The following is a 26,039-nucleotide window of genomic DNA, read 5'->3' as shown; positions in this document are numbered from 1 at the left end:
TCCCATAAACCACCCCCTCCATCCCCCCCCCCGCCCGCCCCCATCACTACCACCATCCTCCTCACACACAAAAGCAGTGCAATTAGCTGACTTAAGAGAGCTGATGCTTAGCCAGCTGCAAGAGGAAAATAGTGAAATAGGAAGGGAGAGAGGCAGCTGAGAAAGCGATCACCACGGAAGAATACAAATAACAGCTCCCAATTCCCTCCCAGTGAAATCCACATCACAAAGCACTGTCTCCTGCGAGAAAGGCAGAACTAGATGCAACCACACAGTCATTCACTGAGAAAGCACCACACGTCTGCATCCAGATCCAGGCACTGAATCTCCTGAGCAGCCCGACTGCACTGGGAAGAATGCGCAGCTGGGATACAGGCAGGATCTTCTTTGTTCTTCGTTAGCCACAAGCATCGGTGAGTACTGCGTCATCTGGGCTTCCATACTGCCAGGCAATGTCTGATATTAAGAAACATCAGGCTCCACCCTGGGGCTCGTTTCAATTTCTTCTTCTCTTTCTCCCTCCATGACGCTTTCAAGGGCTAGTGGAAAGCAGATGACAGCTATGGGGAACAGGGAGGGAAGGTGGAGTCTCTCTGAGCCCCAAGGTATCTCCCTTGCCTGCAAGTTGGTATATAAAAATGGGGACACGTATGACATGTCATGGGCATTGCATGCAGCCAGGCGTGGTGGTTAAGGCCAGAATACAAAATGTGCACCCTGTGAGGAAAGGCTCAGAGATGCTGGTCAGCGAGAAAGCCCTGCAACCCTCACAGATAGCTCTTTGCTCTGATTCCTATCTCTGTCAGTGCCTGTAATAAAGATGGATGCCTGATTTACTCAGGCCTCTACACAACTTAATTCCTTCAAAGTAGATACACACAGGCAGATTTACTTTTCCCCAGTTCATTACCAGTGACACCCTCTTTAAATACAAGCCTCCAAGGAACAAGAAAAAGCACTGGCTCTCTAGAAGAGCCTTATAGCAATGGATCAAATTCTGCTAGATGACGATTTTCCTGACACAGGGGACAGAGTAGCTCCATCCACTTTGGAAATCACTCCAGACCTGTTACTCTAAAAATATACATTACTGCCCAGCCCATGCCTGGATACATATACAGCACAAGGGCTGAGCTCAGGAAGAACATTCAAAATTGTGCTGCAGCAGACAGGTTAATGCTGTGCCCACCATTTGCGCTGATTTCACCTGATCATGTTCTGTATAAGATAAGGCCTGCCCTTGTCCCCTTTGGGCTCAGGTACTACTGAGCACATCTGCAGCAGTAGCCAGCTGAGAGAACCATTTCTGCTCTTGCCAACTGGAGCTGGTTCTGCAAGGACCGGTCCCATTCCCTCAGCTGGACTTTGTAAGGGGTTGCACTTACACACCAAACACAGATGTAGTCCCTGGGAAATAGGTAGAAAAGTCTGATTTTTGCTGGCTGGCAGTGTAGGAATCTTCTCATGCAGGCAACAATATTTGTAGTCTAAAGGGCCCCTGGCGCTACCAGGGTGTTAGTATATGTGAGAACAAGGCCCCTGGATCTGAATCTCTCCTGCTCTTACCAGTGCAGATGAAACCCCGGCCTGGGAACAGCACATCTGCCTTGCCTCCATCTGAGGTGCTCCAGGTTTTTTTTTTTTTTCAAATTCTTATTTATTTTTTATTTATTTATTTATTTTTTTACCTGAGAGCAAGATAGAGAGCGAACTCTTCAGGTGTGTGAAAGGACATTCAACAACCCTGTGAAGGCCTCCTCACCCTCTCCCATTTCTCTCTTGGTACAGGGACAAGAATGGGGATGGAGCACAGATCAGGCAGCAGCATTCGGGAATTTCTTTGCAAAACCTGAGCCATTAGCTTCTGTTCAAGCCAGCAAAATGGAAAATGGTGCTACTGCATCACCAACCTGAAAACAGCCTGGGAGGAGCTCTTCTCTTCCCTTTAAGCCACACTTAATTTCCCTCAGCAGAGGTGTAGGTTAATGTTGAGATTACTATGGCAAGAAAGGTAGTAAGGGAAAATAGGAGGGTGTCAGCCCAGAAGGTATTTATTTACAGGGAGAAGAGCTAAGACCACAACAGTTCAGAGATATACCTGTTGCTTTGATTCAAGGCCAGCCTCACCTCCTCTTTTCTTGTCCAAAATGTGTCAAGAAGCCACAAACCTCCATGTTCTTGTCTTATCCCTTTTGTGCAACAAGCAGCTATCTCACTGCTTCTCTGTCGAGATTGGTATTAGCATACCTGCTCTGAACCTGCTTGGATTAGATGCTCCCCTGTAGTGATGCTCAGTGCCAGCCCTTCTGCCTTACATTTTCCAGCCTGAGCCCTTCCTCGAGGAAAACACTGTGCATCCAGACCATCTCTGAGCACAATGGGAACCACAGAAGCCACTCTGCGGATGGAGAATGTGGATGTGAAGGAGGAATGGCAAGATGAGGACTTCCCCAGGTTCGTTCCCTGAAAAAAAAAAAAAATTAAAAAAAAATCAAGACAATACAGGGAAAGCTTTATTTCTTCCTGTAAGAAACCAGCAAAGCATGGAGCATTCTGGTCCCTCCTACCAGCCCCAAAGGCAACAGAAACCTTGACTCCAGTAGAATGACTCTGGCCAGAAAGCAGGGCTTCTGCAGCAAGGCTACTTTCAATGATTAGAAAAGTTTAGGTGGTTTCTGGCAGCACTCTGTAAGCATGCCAAGGAGGGTAAGGAACAGGGTGCAGAGGACAGAGAGAGATTAACAAGGATAAATACATACCTATAGGGATGGATGGATGGAAGGAGAGGCTATTGGATCTCAGTCTCTGCATAAAGCAGTGTCTCCCCAAATGAAGCAACAATGCTTTGCCACAGGACCCAAAGTCACTGGGATACAATGACCACTGGCACTGACACGCTGAGTGGCAGTATCTTACCCTACCATGGGCCAGCTGCTTGGATGAATGAATAAATGAGCATAACACTGCTCTTTTCCTTCTCCCTTCTCCCTGGACAGCTTCTCAGTCCCGAAATAATTACCTGTTCCAGGACAGGGTAGATATAGACTGTTCCACCCACATGGGCAACCTGGTTTTTGCTCTTCTCAGGCCTGAGACAATAGAGCACTGGTCGCAACAGTGGTTGCAAACCTTGCAGGAAATGATGTGTGGGCAAGAAAAGGTGCCAGGGTGACAACTTTCAACTTCACAGACACCTTATTAACTGCACAGAGAACTGACAAAAATCTTTGTAAGCTTAGTGAGCTCTTAACTCCATGCAGCCACTCAAGTATTGCCCCAGACATCCAGGACTAAAGCCCATCACCCAGCAGCAGCTTGCTGAGGCACACAGTGCAGACAACACCAAGCCTTGCTGCAGCCTGCACAGCCAGCCCCAGGCGCACAGGGGCCTGGGAAGTTGAGGGGCTTTTCAGGGCTGTTTCACCCCATCCCAGCTGCAGCTGAATCCCCCACAGCAACCCACAGGGTCCCCGTGTTTGCAGGACAGTGGCTCAGTGTGCTATGTGGGTAGGCGCACACAAACCCTTGCCATACTAGAAAGGGTCTCCTGTGTCCCTTGGCACCGGTGGATGAGCTTAGCTCTGTTTACCCCAGGCCCAGCTGCAGTGCTAATCTAAGCACCTCTGTCTGCCAGCCCAGCACCCGGCTCCTAGGACATCACTCGTCCTTCCACTGGTCCCAGAAGAGTGCTCAGCCAAGCCTTGGGTTTCTAGTGCAGATTTTTCTTTCCTCTGAAAGCAGGGCTAGCCAAAGCTTTGGGCTGACAGACCTCTGCCAACATAAAGCTCCTTTAGAGTGTTGCGCTGACAAGCTTTTAGTTGAGTGGAATGGGAAGTAAGGTATAGAAATAAATTATACACCCAATGCTCCCTAGAAAATCTGGGGATAAAGCTGGCCTAGCACCTGGACACCCATGCAGTATGCTGGAGCAGGAGTCAGGCTGTTTCGCACTTGCCGTGCAACCAGCAAACGTACCCTAGCAACAGTCAAACCTTCAAGGGGGCTCTGCAGAGCCCCCGGGCCCACGTAACATGGGCATCATCACTCCTGACTGGCAAACACAGCCCAGGGAGAGGCAAAGTAATGTGACCACAGCTGGGCAGCAAGTCAGTGGCAGGGACAAGGCCAAAGCCCAGAGAACTAGCTCCACAGCCTGCTACTAGACTGCTGCAGAAGGATTAAATCAGGAATGATGCAAGTGAAATACAACCCAAATATCCACTAATACCAGCTGTGTTTCACTTGCATTAAAAAATAAAAAAAAATAAAAAAATCAATTAATTCCCCCCTAGAAGCATTAAAATAACAGGACAGAGGCTACTGCATGTGGGACAGTAGTTCTCTACCAGATGATTTGCTGCATAGCTATTTTTGCTTATCTGTGATTAACCAATCTTGCTACAAAAAATATATACCCCAGACAAAGATCTTGGCTGAAGAACTGAACTCATCTCCTTATTAAGAACACAAGGGGACATTCCCATCCCTCCCCAAGAAGCTCCTTTGCAGAACAAACTTCTGCCTTTTTCTGCTGCAAGTGTGTAAAGCCAACACACTGAGACATCTCCTAGAGAAATCAAGCAGCGAGGAAGCAGAGAGGAAAGGGCCCCCCCTTCCTGCTGCTCCCTGAAGGCTGAGTCTCTTGCTGACAGTCTGTCTCAGCTGTTTGTGCAAGTGTCCTCCTGCAATGATGCTGTAGCGTTGCAGCAGGGGGGGGTGCAGGAGCATGCTCACTCCGTCACACATCTATCAGATTACAGTCAGAGAAGGCTTGGGCTGGTTGGGGCCTGAGATACAGGAAAGCTGGGCATCACACTATCAGCAGAGAGAAAAATGGTGGCACCTAACCCTTAGAAAAGCAGCTTCATTCAGAAAATTTGGCATCTAGGTCTAGCTGCGTGTGGGAAGGAAGATTTACACGGGAGACTGGGAGGTAGTGATTCAAGTTTCCTTTGGGAAGGTAAGAAAGACCTTTTCTTTGCCTCAGACTTTTGAATTGCTTCTCTTTAATAAATCTTAAAATCATAGAGCAGAGTGCCTCACTGCAGCACAAACTTGGGTACAGCTGGGCCTTCCCCCCCTCCTTTTGATGCTGTATCACGAAGTTGTGCCAGGCACCAGCTCACAGCCAGATAAAGAATCAGACAGGCTCTGTTCAAGGTGAAAGCAAAAGGCAGGAGGAGAGGCTGGAGGGGGGCAGAAGGCCCTTGGTTCTGACTGCTCAGGAATACAGGGGGCTGCCCAAATGAGCAAGGACCAAGCACGTTTGATCAGGTCTCTAGCTCTCATAAATATACAACAACCAGCTCGGAGAGGATTATCCCTTAATCTAAATATATATGTGGTTTCATTTGGCTCGTAGCTCTGGTGTTAGGGCTGCACAAAGAGAAGCCTTTGTAGGGCAGAGCCAAACAGCATCCTTCTGCCAACTCGGAGATACCAGTCCCTATCAGATCTCTCGCTGTCATGGTCAGACTAACACCAGCAGCTGCTAGAAGGCAACCCTGTGGTCCCATCCCAATTCTTACTTTACTGCCTTAAAACTGGTGGGTTTTCCTCCATGTTTCACCCCAGGGCCATCCCAGAACCCAGGATTTTATACCTGAATGCCTGGCCAGTTTCCCTGTTGTGGGAAAGCTTTCAGCAATTGGCAGGTAAAACAAGGATAGCTTAGAAGGTTGCTTTTTTTGTTTGTTTTTTAAACCGTCTGTTGACATCATGACATGTCATGGGGTTGGTGGGATTTGGTCATGGTGTGTGGAAAGTTTCAAACTGCCTCCCCTAGCTAATGCCAGGGAAAGGCACAAATTATAGCTCAAATTAACGAGAAAAGTGTCCAGCTCAGGTTGGGCAGTGTGCTGTTCAGTACTGCCAGCTAGGGTTACTCACAACAGAACTGGGGGCAGATTCTTACTTCACTTACCCCTATGAGCTGGGAGCAACTTAACAGTTTGCAAAGGGCAACAGCCACATAGTGAGATCTGGCATTAACATCTGTAAAGGAAAGCCAAACTTTTAATTCAGTTGACATTTCTAAGCCTCCAGCTACTGTTATGGTGATTTATACCAAGGGGATGAAGACGAAAATCCTGGCCTCTGACATGGAGCCCAAGGAAGAGAGCAGTGGGTCAGCCTTTGGATCCAAGATACTGGTTTGAGTGCTCATACCTGGATCTTAGCTCAGAATGAATCTGCTTCCAGACCTCAGTAGGGTTTGGGTATCACTGTCATCTATTGCCAAGTGGGGACTGAGGTGAGGATGGGGGAATGATTCTGTGATCACACCTAAGGTTTAGAATTCTTGCCTTGAACACCAAGAAAACAACTAAAAGAGCAAAGTCATGACAGATTAAGGAGGCAACGGCCTTTCACAAGAGGTGGTTGTGGAGGGTGCTTTGAAAAAAACATTTCTCCACTTCAGCCATGGCCAGTGCCTAAAGGCAGGATGCACTGTTTAGAAAACATTGGTGGACAGTGGCAAATGCTCCTTTTCTAACCATCTCTGCTAGCTCACCTGCTACTGAGATCAGAGCATTCCGTTCTGAGCTTGTAAACAGCCAAATGCAGATTTTACAGCCCACTGCATTGCCTACACTATGCAGGGTTCAGTATCAAAGTACGAGCTGCAGATGTTCACTGGTATTCTTGATGAGGAGCCCTAGAGTTTGGCACTGCCTCTCAACTTTTTGATGGAGATCAAAATGGGGATAATATGGAGAAAAGGAGGGTGTTTCCATTTTTTTTTTCTTTTTCTTTTTTTTTTTTTCCCCAAGGACAGTATTTGTTCCAGTGTCACTGGCTAGATTTTCCAGACTTTTGGTTGAATGGCAGGATAAGAGACATACTGGGGGGATAGTTTGGAAATTTCTTGGGATTGCACTGTTCTCCAGTAAGAAAGCACAGCTATTGGGTTGCTCCTGGGTAAATCTGACGTTATCACCGGGCTGATGCTCACAGACAAAAGGAAAAATGAAACGCACACATAGAGTTGTATGTTTTTCCCTGACATCCTCACTTCTCTCATGTCTGTCATGTGTGACTTTCTTCTAAATATCACTTGTTTCCCATCTTTTACATCCACACCTTGGCTTGCCTGCAGACCTCTCCCAGAAGAGACAGGAATGGAGTCACTGGGCAGCCCTACAGAAGATGAGAATACATCCTGTAAGTACCAGCCTGCCTTATCAGGAGTTCAAAGGAAAACAAGCCTAAGGGAGTGACAGCATGCAGTTAGGGCAAAACTCAGTTCCCTTGGAGTCTCCACAAAAACTCTAATATGGAAGAAGAAGCCACAGAGATCTGAATTTGCTAATCTTTTGCAAGAGGCTGGGGGAGGAAATAGGGATCTTGGAAGTGTAGGCACTTTTATCCAGCCATACCTGCATGTGTTAGATACTGCCCACCACCCTTAGCTTCCAAGACCATATCCTGAAATAAAAATAAGGAAACCACCATCTCTTGCACTAAGGATACAGTACAAGGACAATCTGTCAGTTATTTTCCTTTTAACTCCAGCTCCCCCAAATACTTTAAACTTTAATGGGTCGCATCGTAAACGGAAGACACTTGTTGCACCTGAAATCAACATTTCCCTGGACCAGAGTGAAGGCTCCATTCTCTCCGATGACTTCCTGGACACACCAGATGACTTGGATATTAATGTGGATGACATTGAAACTCCCGATGAAACAGATTCCCTTGAATTCCTGGGAAATGGGAATGAACTGGAATGGGAAGGTAAAAGGATAACTTTGGGTGGACTTCTACAGGGGCTAGGGCTTTTTTTTTTTTAACACTGATTTTAACCACTTCTGATAACACTTATCATCAGCAGCTGTGGACTGACTTCCCCAGCAGCAAAGCACAGCACATACAACCACAGCCCATCTTCCGTACAATATCTGCCCCACCAAGACACCAGCAACAGTCCAGGAGTGCTCTCTCAACATTTCCACCAGTGGACAGTGTGGGCAGAAATAGTTCAATCAAACACCAGTCTAACCACAATTCAGGATAAAGCGTAAGGCTCTGTACATACATTCCCTTCCAGCAGTACCTGGGCCACAACCCCAGGCTGGAAGGTGTTACCTACTCAGCTCTGCAGGCTGAGCTGTCATGTGAATGCTCAAACCAAACCAGATTGGTTTAAACAACTTGAATAACCTGGTCTTTGCTAACCTGGATGATTTTGACTGAATTGTGCTAAGAAGGACTCACTCAAGCAGCTCTGGTAGCAGATCAGAAGAGATCCCCTGATATAGGTAGTGCCCTCTTCAGTCAGTATAAATGGATCTGAAGGAAGATCCAGCAAAAAGTCCTGTGAACTACCTGTGACTGCAGGCGTGAGATGTTAAACTTATTTCTATTACAATTTGACAATTGAAAAAAATTGAGATCCATAAACATACACAAATCAAAACAGCACATGAAAGAGATCATCCTGTCTGTGGATGTTACTGAACACCTAAGCTATCGCAAGATCCTCTTCATACACGTTATTAGTGGCAGAAATATTGTCCTTTTTCCAGATGACACTCCTGTAGCTACAGCCAAGAACATGCCTGGGGACAGTGCAGATCTCTTTGGGGATGGTGGGACAGAAGATGGGAGTGCTACCAATGGACGGCTCTGGAGGACAGTCATCATTGGAGAGCAGGAGCACCGTATTGACCTCCAGATGATCAAACCTTACATGAGAGTGGTGACACATGGAGGTGAGGCCTAATCCTAGCCAGGTGGATTTCTTGCAGTATCTTTGTCAAGCTGGAAGGGATGACCTGACAGTTTTGGCTGTCTTTAGGGAAAATCTGCTATTCCTTTCATACTTCTATGTGGCAGATAAGCACAAAAAGCACCCTGCTTATGCTAAAGGAGAGATAGCCACAATAGCAAGGTTTCAATAAACAAACTCAATAATAAGACTGGCTCTGAGTGAGCACAAATATACCTTGAGCCTCTTCTTCAGCTGCAGGCTAATGCTGCAGCTACATTGCCAATGCTGAAGTGACTGCAGCTGCTTAATCCCTCCATAAATTAGCATCTGAGCTGTCTCTGGATGCATATCTAAAGGCTAAGATGCCCACAGTTGGTGACCGTTTCTGAAATTTGATCATAGGCAAACAAAGACCCAGGGCAAAACTCTTAGCTCTGTGCTTTGACACACATATATTCCTTCTCTGAACCCCACGTACATGTTACTGGCAAAACCAGGAAAAGAAGCAAATCCAGTTTTGAAAAAGGTACGTAGAAAGGGACAAATACTTGCCTAGAGCAGAAGAGAGGCACAAAAAGCAGTACAGGCCCACACTTAGCAATGCATCTTTGCATTTTTGCATGAACTCTTGTGTCCCCCACTGGAAAGAGTCACTGATGCTACCTGTCTTTCTTTCCCAGGATATTATGGAGAAGGTCTCAATGCCATCATTGTCTTTGCTGCCTGCTATCTCCCAGACAGTAACCTGGATGATTACCACTACATAATGGAGAACCTCTTCTTGTAAGTGTCTGGTCAAGGTCTATGAGGGAGAGGAGGGCAAGGAAGGTAACTTGGGTCCTGGGGAACTAGTTTCCATGTACTCATTGCATCAGAAACCTCAGCTGGAAAGAGTTTGAATCCAGGCCAAATATCTCTAGTGTGCAGCTGCAAACTGGAGTGAACATCACTGTCCACCGCATTCACAAACAAGTCTAATAAGCCAAAGCATTCAAATATTTGGTGTTAATTATGCCAGCAGTGGACTCACAATCAGGCTAGACCATATGTATACAATGCTGAACAGCCTGCAGATACTACTACAGAAAAATGGTGCAGGAATTGGTCCATCAATATACACTCTACGCTAACAAGTGTAGGCAAACCCTGAGAAACACCCTCTGCATTCTGCAGAGATGCCAAGAGAGCTTGAAACATATTATAAGGTGTACAAAGAAAAGACTTGGAGTACTTTGGGGTTCATAGAAAGACACCTTAAGAAACGTCAAGGTACTTTTTCCGAGTCTTATGTCCCCATTGCTTCTGATCACCCAACAGATATGTGATCAGTAGTCTGGAGCTGCTGGTGGCTGAGGACTACATGATTGTGTACCTAAATGGAGCAACACCCCGGAGGAGGATGCCAGGCCTTGGCTGGCTAAAGAAATGCTATCAAATGATAGACAGAAGGTGAGAATCCTATTGGTATTGCCTCTTTTTTTTTTCTTCTCTATCCTCTTTCCACATTTCTTCCACTGCTTTCTCTAAGCCTTTCCCACCAGTTCCAGAATCTATAATTTCTTCCTCTGTCACAGCTCTCTGACTTCATCTCCTCTTCTCCCTGACATGCTCCCTTCACAGACATCTGACTAATACAGCACTCAAGCAAGGAAAGCAGTACTCCTGCAACTGCCCAGCCCTGAGCTTAAATAGGTCAGGGCTTTCGGCTGGAGACCCCGAGGTGTGGCTGCTGAGCATTATTAAAGCCTAAGTTTGCCCTCAGAGCCCAGACAGATTACAGGTGAGTTTAAGAAAAGATAATTCAAGTTTGACTTTCTGTCCCATGACTTTTCCACAGGCTGCGTAAAAACCTCAAAGCCTTGATAATTGTGCATCCTTCATGGTTCATCCGGACAGTGCTGGCTATATCAAGGCCCTTCATCAGGTAAATATAATGTATTCCCATACTCAGCTGGATTTGGAATGGAAATTTGACCTCTTTAATCAGATCTTTTAAATAGTAGGGACCACGGTGAAACTTCATCACTTGTCCTGTGTCTAATACTTCCAAGGACAACTCTAAAGATGGTTTTAGGAAACAGTATGGTGATCTGGATACAGAGCAGACTTTGTCCCAGTGGGTAGTGTATAAAGAACACTGAAAGAGACCAAATTTACTGGGAAGTGCAGGAATGGTGGTCCTGGGCCTCTCCTGTAAAACACACTGCATATATTGAGAGGTACAGTGATGTAGTATCTCACCATAGTTTTTAGTCATCAGCATATTAGCACTGGCAGGATATAAGTGCACTAAGACTGCAGAGGATACAGAGATGCAAAACTCCCTGTTCCCATCAGGAAAAGTCTGACTTCCTACAGAGAGGAAATCAAAGCAAGGCCTCAAGCGCACACTCTTTCCCTTTCTTTGCCAGTGTGAAGTTTATCAGTAAGATCCAGTATGTTCACAGCTTGGAGGAATTGGAGCAGCTTATCCCAATGGAGCATGTACAGATTCCAGACTGTGTCTTACAGTAAGTATCACAGGGACCCTGGAACACATATAGATCTCAGCAGGCCCAGGACAAAAATCCTGTGTAGCAGAATATTATATTGAATCAAAATCCATGCACAGAAAACACAGATCCTGGGGCACACCATATCTGAGTCATACACTTGTGCCAAGCAAAAGCCTGCAAACTGCTAACTTGCAGTTTCTGTCATATTTAGAGCAAACACTGCATTTTATTGAAAGAGAACAGTTTTGGCTGGGTAACATTTAAATAATGTTTCCTGTTCATTGCAGATATGAAGAAGAGAGGATCAAGGCCAGAAAGGAAAGGTAAAATTAATTTATTGGGTGGAAGGAGGGTTGGTTTGTTTTGTCAGAATATTGTTGCCTTTTTGCTTTCTCACATGGTTATTTATGCATTATAACCAGTCAATCCTGTGTTCCTCCTAGCCTATTCCACACAGTCTACATTTATTTTCTATTTATTTTCTCAAAATAAGAAAAAGCTATAGGAGGAAGAAAAAGCTTGATTAAAAGGTTATTTATCCATAGAATTGTTCCTCTTAACTCCATGAGTCCACATCATGGGCTCAGAGAATCATCAAATAGTTTGGGTTGGAAGGGACCTCAAAGCCCACCCAGTCCCACCCCTGCCATAGGCACAACCCCTTCATCAGCCCAGGCTGCCCCCAACCCCATCCAGCCAGGCCTTGGGCACTGCCAGGAATGGGACACCCACAACACCTCTGGGCAGCTTGTGCCAGGGCCTCACTGCCCTTAGACAGAGGAATTTTTTCTTCATATCTAATTTAAACCTACCGTCTTTTAGTTTAAAACCACTACCCCTTGTCCTGTCACTACATGCTCTCCAGATATTCATCCCTCAGTCTGTGCAGATGTTTGCAATTGCCCTGTCCCAGGTGCAGCACCTTGAACACAGCCTTGTTGATGTGCATGAGGTTCACGTGGGCCCCATTTCACAAGACCATCCAGGTCTCTCTGGATGGTATCCATTCATTCTCTTGTGTCAGTTCCTCCACTCAGTTCAGTGTCATCCACAAACTTGCTGAGGGTGACTTGATTCTGCTCTTTATGTCATATTAAACAGCACCAGTTCTGATACAGACCCCTGACGTATACCACTTGTCTCTGATCTCCACCTACACGTTGAGTCATTGACCACAACTCTTTGGATGCTGCCATCCTGCCAATTCCTAATCCACCAAGTTGTCCACCTTTCAATTCCATCTTTCTCCACTTTAGAGACAAGAATGTTTCATGAAAGCATGTCAAAAGCCTTACAGAAGTCTGGGTAGATGACATCAGTTCTTCCCTTGTCCACTGATGTAGTCACACCAACATAAAAGGCTACTAGCTTGGTCTGGCACAATTTCCCCTTGGTGAAGCTATGTTGGCTGTCTTGAGTCATCTTCCCGTGCCTTAGCACAGTTTCAAGGAGGATTCATTCCATGATCTTTCTCAGGCATGGAGGTGAGGATCACCAGCCTGTAGTTCTCAGGGTCTTCCTTTCTACCCTTTTTAAAATAGCTGTTTCCCTTTTTCCAGTTACTGGGAACTTCACTCTTGACTGCCATGACTTTTCAATTATGACAAAAAGTGGTTTGGTAACTACATCATCCAGATGGAGTCCCCCAAACTGGCATCTCACATTCAATTCACCATCCTTAAGCTGCTGAATTGAATGTGCGATGCCAGTTTGGGGGATTCCATTCAGTTCAGCATTAGCTGCTGAAAAACAAGTCACCCAGCCAAAATCATTCAGCTACCACCTTATGGGACCAACAGGAGTATACCAAGAGCGTTATAATTATTAAGGCTGCATATTACAGGGACAAGGCAGCTCTGAAGGGCAGAGGAGTCCAAGAAGGCTCCGATCTGGGGGTTGTGGTTGAGAGCAAGTTGAATATGAGCCAGCAGTATGCCCTGGCAGCCAGGAGAGCCAACCGTATCTTGGGATGCATCAAGCACGACATCGTCCTGCTCTACTCTGCACTGGTGCGGCCACACCTCAAGTACTGTGTGCAGGTCTGGGCACCCCAGTACAAAAAGGATGTTAAATTGTTGGAGAGTGTCCAGAGGAGGGCGACAAAGATGGTGAAGGGCCTAGAGGGGAAAATATGAGGAGCGGCTGAGGTCACTGGGCCTGTTCAGCCTGGAGAAGAGGAGGCTGAGTGGAGACCTCATTGTGGTCTACAACTTCCTCGTGAGGGGAGGTGGAGAGGCAGGTGACCTATTCTTCGTAATCACCAGTGATAGGACCGGTGGGAACCGTGTTAAGCTGAGGCAGGGGAAGTTTAGGCTGGACACAGGAAAAGGTTCTTCACTGAGAAGGAGGTCGCACACTGGAACAGGCTCCCCAGTAAAGTAGTCACCACACCAAGCCTATCTGAATTTAAGAAGCGATTGGACTGTGCACTTAGTCACGTGGTCTAAAATTTTAGGTAGACCAGTGCAGTGCCAGGAGTTGGACTTGATGATCCTTATGGGTCCCTTCCAACTCGGGATATTCTATGTTTCTATGGTAGGGCTGGGTACTCTTCAAAAAGGAAATCTTAATGGCTTAGGAGTGGTCTGTCCCCACGTGCCCAAAGACAAGTCAGCACAGAAGACCGGCCTGGCTGAACAGAGAGTTGAGGCTAGAGCATAGAGAAAAAAGAGGGTTTATGATCTTTGGAAAAGAGGGCGGGCCACTCAGGAGGACTATAAGAATGTTGTAAGGATGTGCAGGAACAAAATTAGAAAGGCCAAAGCTCATCTGGAGCTCAATCTGGCTACTGCTGTTAAAGATAACAGAAAATGTTCTTATAAATACATTAACATGAAAAGGAGGACTAATGAGAATCTCCATCCTTTACTGGACGTGGGGGGAAACCTAGTGACAGGAGATGAGGAAAAGGCTGAGGTGCTTAATGCCTTCTTTGCCTCAGTCTTTAGCGGCAAGACCAGTTGTTCTCTGGATACTCAGTACCCTGAGCTGGTGGAGGGGGATGGGGAACAGAATGTGGCTCTCATAATCTATGAGGAAATGGTTGGCAACCTGCTACAGCACTTGGATATACGCAAGTTGACAGGGCTGGATGGGATCCACCCAAGGGTACTGAGAGAACTGGTGGAGGAGCTGGCCAAGCCGCTTTCCATCATTTATCGGCAGTCCTGGCTATCAGGAGAGGTCCCAGTCAACTGGCGGCTAGCAAACATGATGTACAAGAAGGGCCAGAGGGTAGACCCAGCAAACCTGCTAGTGATGTGGTTTAAATCACAGAATCACAGAATTTCTAGGTTGGAAGAGACCTCAAGATCATTGAGTCCAACCTCTGACCTAACACTAACAGTCCCCGCTAAACCATATCCCTAAGCTCTACATCTAAACGTCTTTTAAAGACTTCCAGGGATGGTGACTCCACCACTTCCCTGGGCAGCCTGTTCCAATGTCTAACAACCCTTTTGGTAAAGAAGTTCTTCCTAAGATCCAACCTAAAACTCCCCTGGCACAACTTAAGCCCATTCCCCCTCGTCTTGTCACCAGCCATGTGGGAGAACAGACCAACCCCCACCTCTCTACAGCCTCCTTTAAGGTATCTGTAGAGAGCAATAAGGTCGCCCCTGAGCCTCCTTTTCTCCAGGCTGAACAAGCCCAGCTCCCTCAGCCGCTCCTCGTAGGACTTGTTCTCCAGGCCCCTCACCAGCTTCGTTGCCCTTCTCTGCACCCGCTCAAGCACCTCGATGTCCTTCTTGTAGCGAGGGGCCCAAAACTGAACACAGTACTCGAGGCGTGGCCTCACCAGAGCCGAGTACAGGGGGACGATCACCTCCCTAGCCCTGCTGGTCACACTGTTTCTTATGCAAGCCAGGATGCTGTTGGCCTTCTTGGCCACCTGAGCACACTGCTGGCTCATATTCAGCCGACTATCAACCATCACTCCCAGGTCCTTCTCTGCCTGGCAGCTCTCCAACCACTCATCTCCCAGCCTGTAGTTCCGCTTGGGGTTATTGCACCCCAGGTGCAGGACCCGGCACTTGGCCTTGTTAAACTCCATGCAGTTGACCTCAGCCCATTGGTGCAGCTTATCCAGATCCTCTTGCAGAGCCTTCCTACCCTCAAGCAGATTGACACATGCTCCTAGCTTGGTGTCATCTGCAAACTTACTGAGGGTGCACTCAATGCCCTCATCCAGATCATTGATGAAGATATTAAAGAGGACCGGCCCCAGCACCGAGCCCTGGGGGACGCCACTAGTGACTGGCCTCCAACTGGACTTGGCTCCATTCACCACGACTCTTTGGGCCCGGCTATCCAGCCAGTTTCTAACCCAACGAAGCGTGTGCCAGTCCAAGCCAAGAGCAGCCAGTTTCTTGAGGAGAATGCTGTGTGAGACGGTGTCAAAAGCCTTGCTGAAGTCAAGGTAGACCACATCCACAGCCTTTCCCTCGTCCACCCAGCGCGTCACTTTGTCACAGAAGGAGATCAGGTTCGTCAAGCAGGATCTGCCTTTCATAAACCCATGCTGACTGGGCCTGATCGCCTGCTTGCCCTGCAAGTACTGCGTGATGACTCTCAGGAGGATCTGCTCCATGAGCTTCCCTGGCACTGAGGTCAAACTGACAGGCCTGTAGTTTCCCAGGTCAGTCCTCCAGCCCTTCCTGTAGATGGGCGTCATGTTTGCTAGCCGTCAGTCAACTGGGACCTCTCCCGATAGCCAGGACTGTTGATAAATGATGGACAGTGGCTTGGCCAGCTCCTCTGCCAGTTCTCTCGGTACCCTTGGGTGGATCCCATCCGGCCCCATCGACTTGTGCACATCTAAGTGCCATAGCAGGTCACCAACCAGTTCTTTGTGGATAGTGAGGGCCACATCCTGCTCCCCATCCCCTTCCACCAGCTCAGGGTACTGGGTATCCAGAGAACAACCGGTATTGCCGCTAAAGACTGAGGCAAAGAAGGCATTGAGCACCTCCGCCTTTTCCTCATCTCTTGTAACTAAGTTTCCCCCCGCATCCAGTAAAGGATGGAGATTCTCATTAGTCCTCCTTTTTGTGTTGATGTATTTATAAAAACATTTTTTGTTATCTTTAACGGCAGTAGCCAGATTGAGCTCCAGATGAGCTTTGGCCTTTCTAATTTTGTCCCTGCACAGCCTCGCTACATCCTTATAGTCCTCCCTAGTGGCCTGCCCACTTTTCCAAAGATTATAAACCCTCTTTTTTCTCCTAAGATCAAGCCACAATTCTCTGTTCAGCCAGGCTGGTCTTCTTCCCCGCCAGCTCGTCTTTGGGCACGTGGGGACAGACCGTTCCTGCACCATTAAGATTTCCCTCTTGAAGAGCGCCCAGCCTTCCTGGACTCCTCTGCCCTTCAGAACTGCCTCCCAAGGGACTCTACCAACCAGTGTCCTCAGCAGCACAAAGTCAGCCCTCCGGAATTCCAGTACAGCGGTTTTACTGGTCCCCTTCCTGGCCTCGCCAAGAATAGTGAACTCCACCATTTCGTGGTCACTCTGCCCAAGACAGCTCCCGACAATCACCAGTCCTTCTCTGTTTGTGAAGAGGAGGTCTAGCGGGGCACCACCCCTGGTAGGTTCACTAACCAGCTGCGTCAAGAAGCTGTCTTCCACGCTCTCCAGAAACCTCCTAGACTGCTTTCTCTGGGCTGTGTTGTGCTTCCAGAATATGTCAGGGAAGTTGAAGTCCCCCACGAGAACAAGCACTGAAGATTTCACAACTTCTGTCAGCTGCCTGTAGAACTCCTCATCTGTCTCCTCATCCTGGTTTGGCGGTCTATAACAGATCCCAACCAGGACGCTAGCCTTGTTGTCCCTGCTGATCCTAACCCAAAGGGACTCGACCTTGTCATTCCCAGTCTCGAGTTCTACAACATCGGAAGACTCTCTAATATAGAGAGCCACACCACCACCCCTTCTGAAGAGCTTGTAGCCAGTCATTGCAGCACTCCAGTCATGAGACTGGTCCCACCACGTCTCCGTGATGGCAACCAAGTCGTAGCCTGCCTGCTGCACGATGGCTTCCAGCTCCTCCTGTTTGTTACCCATGCTGCATGCATTGGTGTAGATGCACTTCAGCTGGGCCATTGCCTTATCCCCCGACCTTGCTATTGTTCCCCTTGGCTCAGCTCCAACAATCCTTGCTTCAGCCCCATCCCCCTTCCTACCCAGTTTAAAGCCCTCTCAATGAGCCCTGCCAGCTCCTGGCCTAGGATCCTTTTTTCCCTAAAAGGATCCCGTCTGCGGCCATCAGGCCAGGTGCTGAGTAAAGTGCCCCATGATCGAAAAACCCAAGATTTCTGCGTTGGCACCAGCCCCGGAGCCACGTGTTTAACAGGTGGGCTTTCCGTGTCCTCTCTGTACCCCTCCCTGCCACCGTAGGGATGGATGAAAACACCACCTGCACTCCCGCTCCATCCACTAACTGTCCCAGCCCCCTAAAGTCTTGTTTGATAGCCTTCAGGCTTCTCTCTTCGATGTCGTCACTACCTGCCTGGACTATCAAAAGAGGATAATAGTCAGAGGGGCGAACCAGGTTGGGAAGCTTCCTGGCAACGTCCCTGACCCTGGCCCCAGGGAGGCAGCAGACTTCCCCACGGGTAGGGTCAGGCCGACAAATAGGGCCCTCTGTTCCCCTAAGAAGAGAGTCTCCCACAACAATAACCCTTCTTTCTGTCTTGGTGGAGGCAGTCCTGAGGCGTGGAGTTGACCTCCTCGCCCTAGGCATCCTCCTGGGAACACTTGCTACCTCATCCTCACCCACCGGTCTCTCAAGCTCCAGGGCCTCAAACCTGTTGCGTAAGGGCACCTGGCAAGGTGGGGCCGGAAGGGGAGGGCATCGCCTGCGATGTTGAGCAGGGACCTGTTTCCATTCCTCCTCAACTCCCAGATCCCCTCCCTCTGCCCGATGGCGACAGAGCAGGGGGTCCACCCCCATTTGGGGTGTCTCACCTCGATACCTCTCCTTGAGGCCCTGCAGGGAGTTACTCCACAAGTCTATCTCCCTCTCACACTCCCTGATATCCCTCAACCTCTCCACCTCCTCCTTGAGCTCCTCCACCATGCGGACCAGGTCATCCACCTGCTCGCACCTCACGCACGCAGTTTCTCTGCCTCCCGCCGATGGCAGGAACAGGCTCAGACACTCCTTGCATCCGGTGACCTGAACTGCTGCATTTTTTAACGGGTAGTCGGTCTGGGTGTGTACCGACTTCCTGGAGAGCGCACCGTGCCTGGTGGAGACCATTATCACCTAGCTAACGGCTGTCGTTAAGGAGGTGTTCGTATGGGCGCGGGGAGCGCTTTGCCCTTCCTGCTCGCTCTGCCTGCGCGAACTGCCGCGCCACGCCCTGTTTGCCCGTCCTGGCGCGCTCCTGGTAGCTTGCGCTCCCTAGGGGCAGCTTTTGAACGGCCGGGGAGGGGGCGCTGCTGGCTCCGCCTACGCCTCGTCAGCCTCCCTCACGAGGGCTGCCGGGTCCTGGCGGCTCCCTCAAATAGGCTCGATGCCGGAAAAATTAGTCCCGCCTGGCCCGATCCCCCGCTCTGCTGCAGAACGCGTCTGTCCCGGAGCCGATTGCCTCGGCAAAAAGTTTAGTGGAGGACTGGTTAGTGTTAGGTCAGAGGTTGGACTAGGTGATCTTGGAGGTCTCTTCCAACCTAGATGATTCTGTGGAGAAGCTAATGCAGACATTTCTGATCGGATGTGAAACTCTGAGTTCCAGCTATCTCCCTACAAAGGCCGTAGATACTCCACTCTTTCACACTGCTAAACCCTAGATGATAGGCTTCAAATGTAATTTGTTTTTGCAGGACAGAAGACAAACAAGACATGGCTGAAAAGGAAAGGTAACTATTCTTTTTTATTTTATATGAAACATATTAGGATATATTTCATATCCTAAGGATATATTTCATATCCTTCACTTACAAAATACCTGGAACAATCTTTTGTCACAAGAATGGTCTTACTGCTTGGCAGCACCTTCTGGAGAGCCAGGCTCTCCACTCTCAGGAGATGTTTGGACCCAACAGGGTATTTCTGAAGTACTTGGGAATTGATAAACCCTCTTTTCCCTAGGATCTCACTGTGCCATCACTTCTGTGATCACAGAGAGCCCTACTTTTGTTTTGTTACTTAGTTATTGACCTTATTTATGTGAATGGATTCCTGACTCTGCTTTTAACCTCCATAAAGCTGGCAAATCCACTGGGTCATGGAACAGAGCCAGCAGCACTGTAGAACATTTTCCTGACACTCAGTTTTTGAATTTGCACATTGGAGCAATGCAGAGGGCCAAATATCGCTGTCAAGCACATCTTGGGTGTACATAAAGGCTAGATACAAGACTGTAACATTAGATGGGAAGGAAAATACTAGGAAGGTTTGGAAAACACTGTCAAAATGCCATGCCAGGATAATTTGGCTTGATTTTGGCTCTGCTGCTGACATAGCCTGTCTTCGTTATTCTGTCTAACTAGCTTCTGAGGGGGAACGGTGGATATTTCTGCTGTTCTCTTCGCAGAGCAGCAGGAGCTTTGATCAAATTTGCCAGGGTCCATTTGAGCAATCTGAATTGTTCCAAAGAACCACATGGGACCTCAGGACCAAAAGACAGGATGATAAATTTGTGGTGGAGATTCACTTACTGCTTTGATGGTTTTCTTCCAAGCAGGACTGTGCCCTCTGCAGAGGATCAAGAAACCAGGTTTGACTAGTACCTCACTCTTTTGTTTGTCTTGTCTCTGCTATGGGATGGATTCCGTTGCATTTGTAATGCTTTAACAGGAAAGGCAAGACTGAGCTAAACACAAGACCTCTTTAGCCCAGTGCCATTTACCAAACACAACAGAGGCATCATCCATTTTGCAGCAGACATGTACAAATCGGGAAGCTGTTAACACCTTCACCCCCACTGCAATGTGGTTGCAGTTGCAACCACAACCACAGACTGCAGCTTGCCCCAAAGCACTGACTTGTCAGAACTGCAACTACTACGCAGTCACTTGGGGAAAGTTGCCTCTCAATAAAAGGAGTAAATTACCTGGCATTTGCTACACGATAAACGTGTGCACGGGAAGTTACTGCAGAGCTGCCTTCCATTACCCTACAGTAACTTCTTCATGGTCCTATATAGTCAGAGAAGATGAGTGCCCATTAAAGCTATGAATGGCTTTATCTTTGGCCCTGATAGTATTTGGTAGAGGCTTACATCCAAACATACTCATATTTTTAGATATTATGGGGATAAGAAAATTTTTACTGCAATTTACTTTCTAAAAATAACTCTCTATTTCTGTTCCTTCACAGTATGTCATGAATCAAAGGACAGTTGAACAAATGGAGCAGAAGAATGATGCGGTCTGGCAGTCACCTATGTAAATGACCTTTTGGTATAAGACCTTGTCATCATCTTATTCTGAGTTCTGAAAGATCATGGAGCGTGCCTCCCCCATCTCCAAGATGCCAAGTTCTTCAAAATTTTGGAAACATTTTGCTTTAAACAACAAGAAGAAAGAATAAATAAACAAAGCAGAGAATAGCACTTTTCAGGTCAGGTTCCAGCGTGTTCAACAATGGTCTGTGGAGAGCTCTAAGTAGTGCAAATAGGTAACATATTTCCTGTAAGTAAGTTAAGGGCATCCTGTAGCCCATTAGCTATCAGCATGAAAAAGAAACATTTTTTGTTTAAATTATAAACCCTTCCCTTAACTTGCTGCTGGCCAGCACTGAGACATTTTTCTTTAAACTGTACACCCAGTTTCCTCTGCACAGGTGTTACAACAGCCATTGCCCCAGGAAATACCTAATGCAGGAAATGAAAAAAGTACATTTTCTTCCTTCCTCTATTCACTGTATGTTTCTTCCTGTAAATCCCAAGTGCTCTGGTCTATACATTTCTTCCAGCCTTGACCTCCTCAGTTAATCTATTGACAGTTCCTCTGATTAACTCATAGTGAACCTTTCCTATGAGTAAATGCCATGATTTTTCTTATTTGTTCTGTCTCGGTTTGCAAGGCACTGGTAATTTTAAAAAGGGTCCCATATGGCAGAACCTTTTTATGAGCATCTGCTAAAGTCAATGCACACATGCTAAAAGGTTTTAAGAAGGAGCCTTATAGACAGGGAAGTCTTTCATGCCTTGTCTTTATATTGATTTCATGACATCGGACAATCATTCAGTATTAATACCTCCTATTGCAGAGTCAAGCTGCTAAACGTTTGAAATTTCCTACTTTCTGTCCCTGGGTAATGAGGGTCTCATCTATTAATATACATGCCTGGGAAAAACCTGGGGGGAGAATGCTGCAGGACATTGTATCTGGGTTAGCTTCTCAGTTATCCAAGAGATGCAGATGTGATATTGAGACTCTGAAAATTGTTGTTTGGACCCATGAGGATTCTTTAACCAAAGAGAGAAGAAAATTTAGGAAACAACCAACTGGCAAAATCATTTGGAAACTCCTGATTTCATCAAAGCCAGCATACATAATCTGTCATATCTACCCCTTGCAGACAAATGAAGATGAAGAATTATCTGCGGGTTTCACCACTTAAAGAATATTTCAGGCTGGCAACCTCAATCCATGGCTATTTAAAATTAACTTCACTCTGCTGTGAAATCCCCCAGAGGACAATTCTGGCAAAGCAAGATTTTCTTCAACATAGTGATGGCTTCTCTGTATTCCTAAAAATTGTCTTTTTTCTTCTCAGTGCATAATACTGTTGCAGATGAGATCTTTATTTTCCTGAATGCTACAAAGAAGCACCAAATATGTTTGCTAACTTTACTTCTCATTTAATGTACATGTATGTTTTTTTTTCTCATATTCTTCGGTCATAGATGTATTTACCAAACAGGCCTTTACATGAAAAAGAGAGAACTGCACCCTTAACATTACCCCTTGATGCTGAAGATGAAAACTTGATATTTTGTTTCACTGGCATGTTTATAATAAGCACCAAACAAGCATCAACTGACAAGGTTTTCTAGAAATTTTATTATGAGCCCATTATTGGCAATGTGAATTCCACGCTACAAGGAAAAAACAGCACTTTTTGAGTTTATGTTTTATGCCCATCAAAAAACATTCTGTAGTAAGCCTTCCAGACAGCAGACATACATTTCAAGACAGAAGTAGGAGTCAGAAATTTTGAAATCTTCATATGTTAAATTGATCTGCAAAGCTGGGCAGCCTTTTTCATAGAGTCTGTCAGATGGACTCAACAAACTCAAACAAAAAATGAAGAAAGGTCTATTCTGATCAAACAAATTTTAGCTCAGACTATAAATAATCACAGATCTCTTTGTAGCACAGAGTATGTGAATTCACTATCTCCCATTGGTAATACTTAAAGCTAGATTTTCCTTTTGAGACTGTTTTTATGCATTTAGACAAAATGCAATTGCTATGCTTTCCAAAAAAGAATGCCATGCAATTGGACACTGAAAAGGGAATCTACAATTATATAGTGAACAAAATTAGTAGGACATTTAATAGTGTTTCAAAGTACAACTCAAAATCTTTTTTGCATCTTTAGTTTCTGAACATTTCAGTGAAAAATGTTCACAACATAATAGAAAATACTGCTGTTATGGAACATGTGGACATGGAGAATAAGAAATCCAGATTAGATTTAGCATCGGGACCTGAAGAAACAGACTACTTCTTGATCCTGGGCAGTAACTATACCAGAAGATTTTTTTTTTTCCTTTCCAAAGAAAAGACACTGTGTCTACATTTAACAAACAAACAAACAAACTACAGAATAATAAGACCTGGAGATGTAACTTCCTATTTGCTCAAGTAATTCCTTCAGGCCAAGGTTAATAGTTCACTTGTGAAAATGTACATATCACTGATTTCATTATAATTTTATAATTGTATAACTCCTATGAAGGTAGGAGTTTGAATACAAAAGTCAATTTGTAACTTCTTTGAAATAATTTTTCAAAAAGTGCACTTTCTGATAGGGCACTCTAAATAGTATGCACTATGTTTTAATTTTTAAAAAACCTTTATGAATATGAAATTATTTTTATTCCTGGATGGCTATAAGTTTTTTCAACATAGAAAAGAACTTTGAACCCATGATTGATAAAATATAGCTAAAAGTAAAAAGTGTGTTTTTATAGCAACAAAGAAAAGCATCATTAACTTATTTCAGACAGTGATTTCGGATGCTACTTGAAACCAAAGTAGCTGCAAATTCTTTGAAAGAAACACAGTGATCATGTTGGCAGTGTCCCTTTACTGATCATGCAGCAAGATATCTAAGTTTGAGTCTGATAGACTAGCATGGGCTACAAGCAAAATCAGATGCATTTTATAAAAGATCTTCAAAGAAAATATGCTGTACCAGCAAAAAATTTTGCTAGTGAAAGTGCATTTACAAGTGCATTTACATTAGGACTTTTGCCAGTCGTATGTCTAAAAAATAAAATGAAATAAATTGCAACATTGGTATACTAGTCAATGTTCCAAATGTAGACCAGACGTTGTTTCTGTCTCATAAAAACATCTCTGAAGGATAAATATTTTGACTAATTAATGCACTGTATTATATCAAACAGCAGGTATTATCAACATTTTTCTTGCCTTGGATTTTACCTTTCATGAGATTTACTTAGTTCTAATAGTGAATCCATATATAGCAATATTTTAGCTGTAGAAAATTGATTTTATCCCTATGATGGCATATTCACAAAAATCATTGTATTCTTATTCACAGTCTAATTAATAACAATTTCAGCATCCTCCCAGCATCAACCTACAGAAAGAAAAATCAGATTCCTTCCTATATTAATAACAGACTAGGAAATACCTTCCCATCTCTTTAAGGTAGTAACAGAGGTCAGTCTAGCCTTCTGAAATGTGAGCACTTTTCAATATATTATGCAGCAACCATCATATTTATACAGTCAAACCACTTTGGCATATTTACAAATCACCAAGTTTTGGAATTGACCAATAATTTTCATTTTGATTCACAAGGAAGACATAGGAAATAAAACTGAGATGCTGCTCTCTATATTCAAGTTGGATAGTTAATATAATTTCTTATGTACAGTACTGTAGAAATGTGAGTGGTTAGAGTATACCTCATTGCAATTTTTCCATCTACTTTTTCCAAAGATTATTTGGTTCCAGATATATATACATGTGTATGAGAAAACCTAAGTGGTAATGGTTTTAAAAGCAACACATTATTTATTTTACATATCTAGGAATTAAAAAAGGAAAGAGTTAATAAAATGCTGGTGGCATTTAACTCAGATTGGCCTGGCAGCAGATGATACAGGCAAAATTGCTGTAAAACAAAAGCACATGTTCTCTCTTTTGTAATTCCATATTTACTGACAGTCAAAAATACAGCATGCTACTGATAAAGTGAATTTTAAAAAGTCACCATGGCAATATAAGATAATCTATCTCAGTTTTTTTTCCTTTGTAGTGGGACCTTTTAACCCAAACCTACACGTAAAAATGTGTGAACTGTCATTTTTCTAAAGTGTTTGTAATTAGATGGTTTATGTTAGAAGACATAGATTGCTGTTAAATATGTATTATTTTTTGCTTTGTATGGTTCTGTAAGAATCCATGGATATTCAATTAAAAAGAGACTACCCTTCTCTGTCCTGAAATCTCTTCTGTTGTTAAGAGTCGTAAACTACACTGCTACCCACATGAAAATCTGGTCTCCCACACGTGCATTACGTATCTGTTCTTCACTTTAAAGTGACTGAGGTTCCTGAATGAAGCAATACTAAGCAAAGCACTAATTACTGCATAGACTGTTCTGAGGTGTTTGCCATTGTTGAATTATGATGCACCACAGATAAGAGAATAAGGTTCTCAACTCAAAAGAATCAGAATTATCTCCAAACAATTAATCTCAACAGTATGCATGAGATTCATTTCACCTAATTTTATTAAACTAAAAATTAAATATGGAGTCTAAATTTTAGTTTTATGTTCCCTCTACAGCTGATGAAAAGAGAAAGAGAGATGATTTCATCTGTCAGGACTGGATGTCACTCCGTGGTGATGCCTTTCAGCTAAATATCTAGCCTCACACCATGCACATATATTTTACATGGCACGGATAAATGAATCATACCCTAGGGGAAGAAAATGAAGTGATAATACAAGTCAAAGAGAAAGAAAGTGATCAACCATTCCCTCCCTTTTTTTTTTTTAGCACACAGAAGTTTAGTACTTTGATCGTTCAACTTGTTACCTTAGGTTAACTTCTGAGAATGTTTGAGTCTTTGCTTACTTGATCTTTTGTTTAACAATTCAGTATGATCAAAAGCAGTCAGTTTCACTGAGTAACATAAGAATGGAGATTAAGAAGGGAATGCTAGCTGAAGAGCTGAGTTTTAAGAACAGGTTTGAAGCAGGAAAGCCACTACATTCCAGTTCAAGTTCATTTTAAATTGGTTGCTTATTCTTTTTATTCATTCATGTAACAGCCCAAATGGAAAATTATCAATTTTAAAATTTTAATCAATTTTTAGATAAAAGTTAATGTCCAATATGAGCTGTAAGAATAAGATTTTGTATCTGGAATGGAAGAAAAGGATAAATCACTGGTAGAAATTAAACAATATTGCTAATAAGTGCTCAGAATATTGCTTTGAGGAAACCAAATTGTGAGAGCATTGGAATTAAAGACTCACTGGGCTTGAATGTAAAGACATTGTTTCTTACTGTTATTGCAAGCAAACAACACTGCATGAAAATAAACTTGATTCTGTTCTCAATGTCCCCCCATCCTCCTCCAACCTACATTTTCCCAAGTCTGGCTTACTCCTTA

At 45.0% G+C, this 26,039-nt stretch overlaps 1 protein-coding gene across 3 annotated transcripts; it reads left to right on the top strand.

The window, feature by feature from the left end:
- The first annotated feature begins 45 nt into the window (after positions 1-45).
- Positions 46-24,516, top strand: ATCAY (ATCAY kinesin light chain interacting caytaxin). 3 transcript variants are annotated; one of them, XM_084498474.1, is made up of 13 exons: positions 46-413; positions 2,325-2,454; positions 7,100-7,164; positions 7,516-7,737; positions 8,529-8,714; positions 9,394-9,496; positions 10,031-10,162; positions 10,551-10,637; positions 11,125-11,223; positions 11,496-11,531; positions 19,031-19,066; positions 19,894-19,926; positions 20,529-24,516. In XM_084498474.1, exons 2-13 carry the CDS (start codon positions 2,378-2,380, stop codon positions 20,536-20,538), a joined length of 1,086 nt encoding a protein of 361 aa, XP_084354600.1. In that variant the 5' UTR covers positions 46-413; positions 2,325-2,377; the 3' UTR covers positions 20,539-24,516. The 3 variants fall into 3 exon arrangements, with proteins under 3 accessions (XP_084354600.1, XP_084354599.1, XP_084354601.1); XM_084498473.1 differs by having other exon boundaries at positions 19,891-19,926; XM_084498475.1 differs by lacking the exons at positions 46-413; positions 2,325-2,454 and adding an exon at positions 4,770-4,960 and having other exon boundaries at positions 19,891-19,926.
- Positions 24,517-26,039: the final 1,523 nt, after the last annotated feature.

Source organism: Aythya ferina, assembly GCF_964211825.1.
Source record: "Aythya ferina genome assembly, chromosome: 26".
NCBI lineage: Eukaryota > Metazoa > Chordata > Aves > Anseriformes > Anatidae > Aythya > Aythya ferina.
Note: the sequence above shows the minus strand (reverse complement) of the source record. Positions and strands in the feature narration are given on the sequence as shown.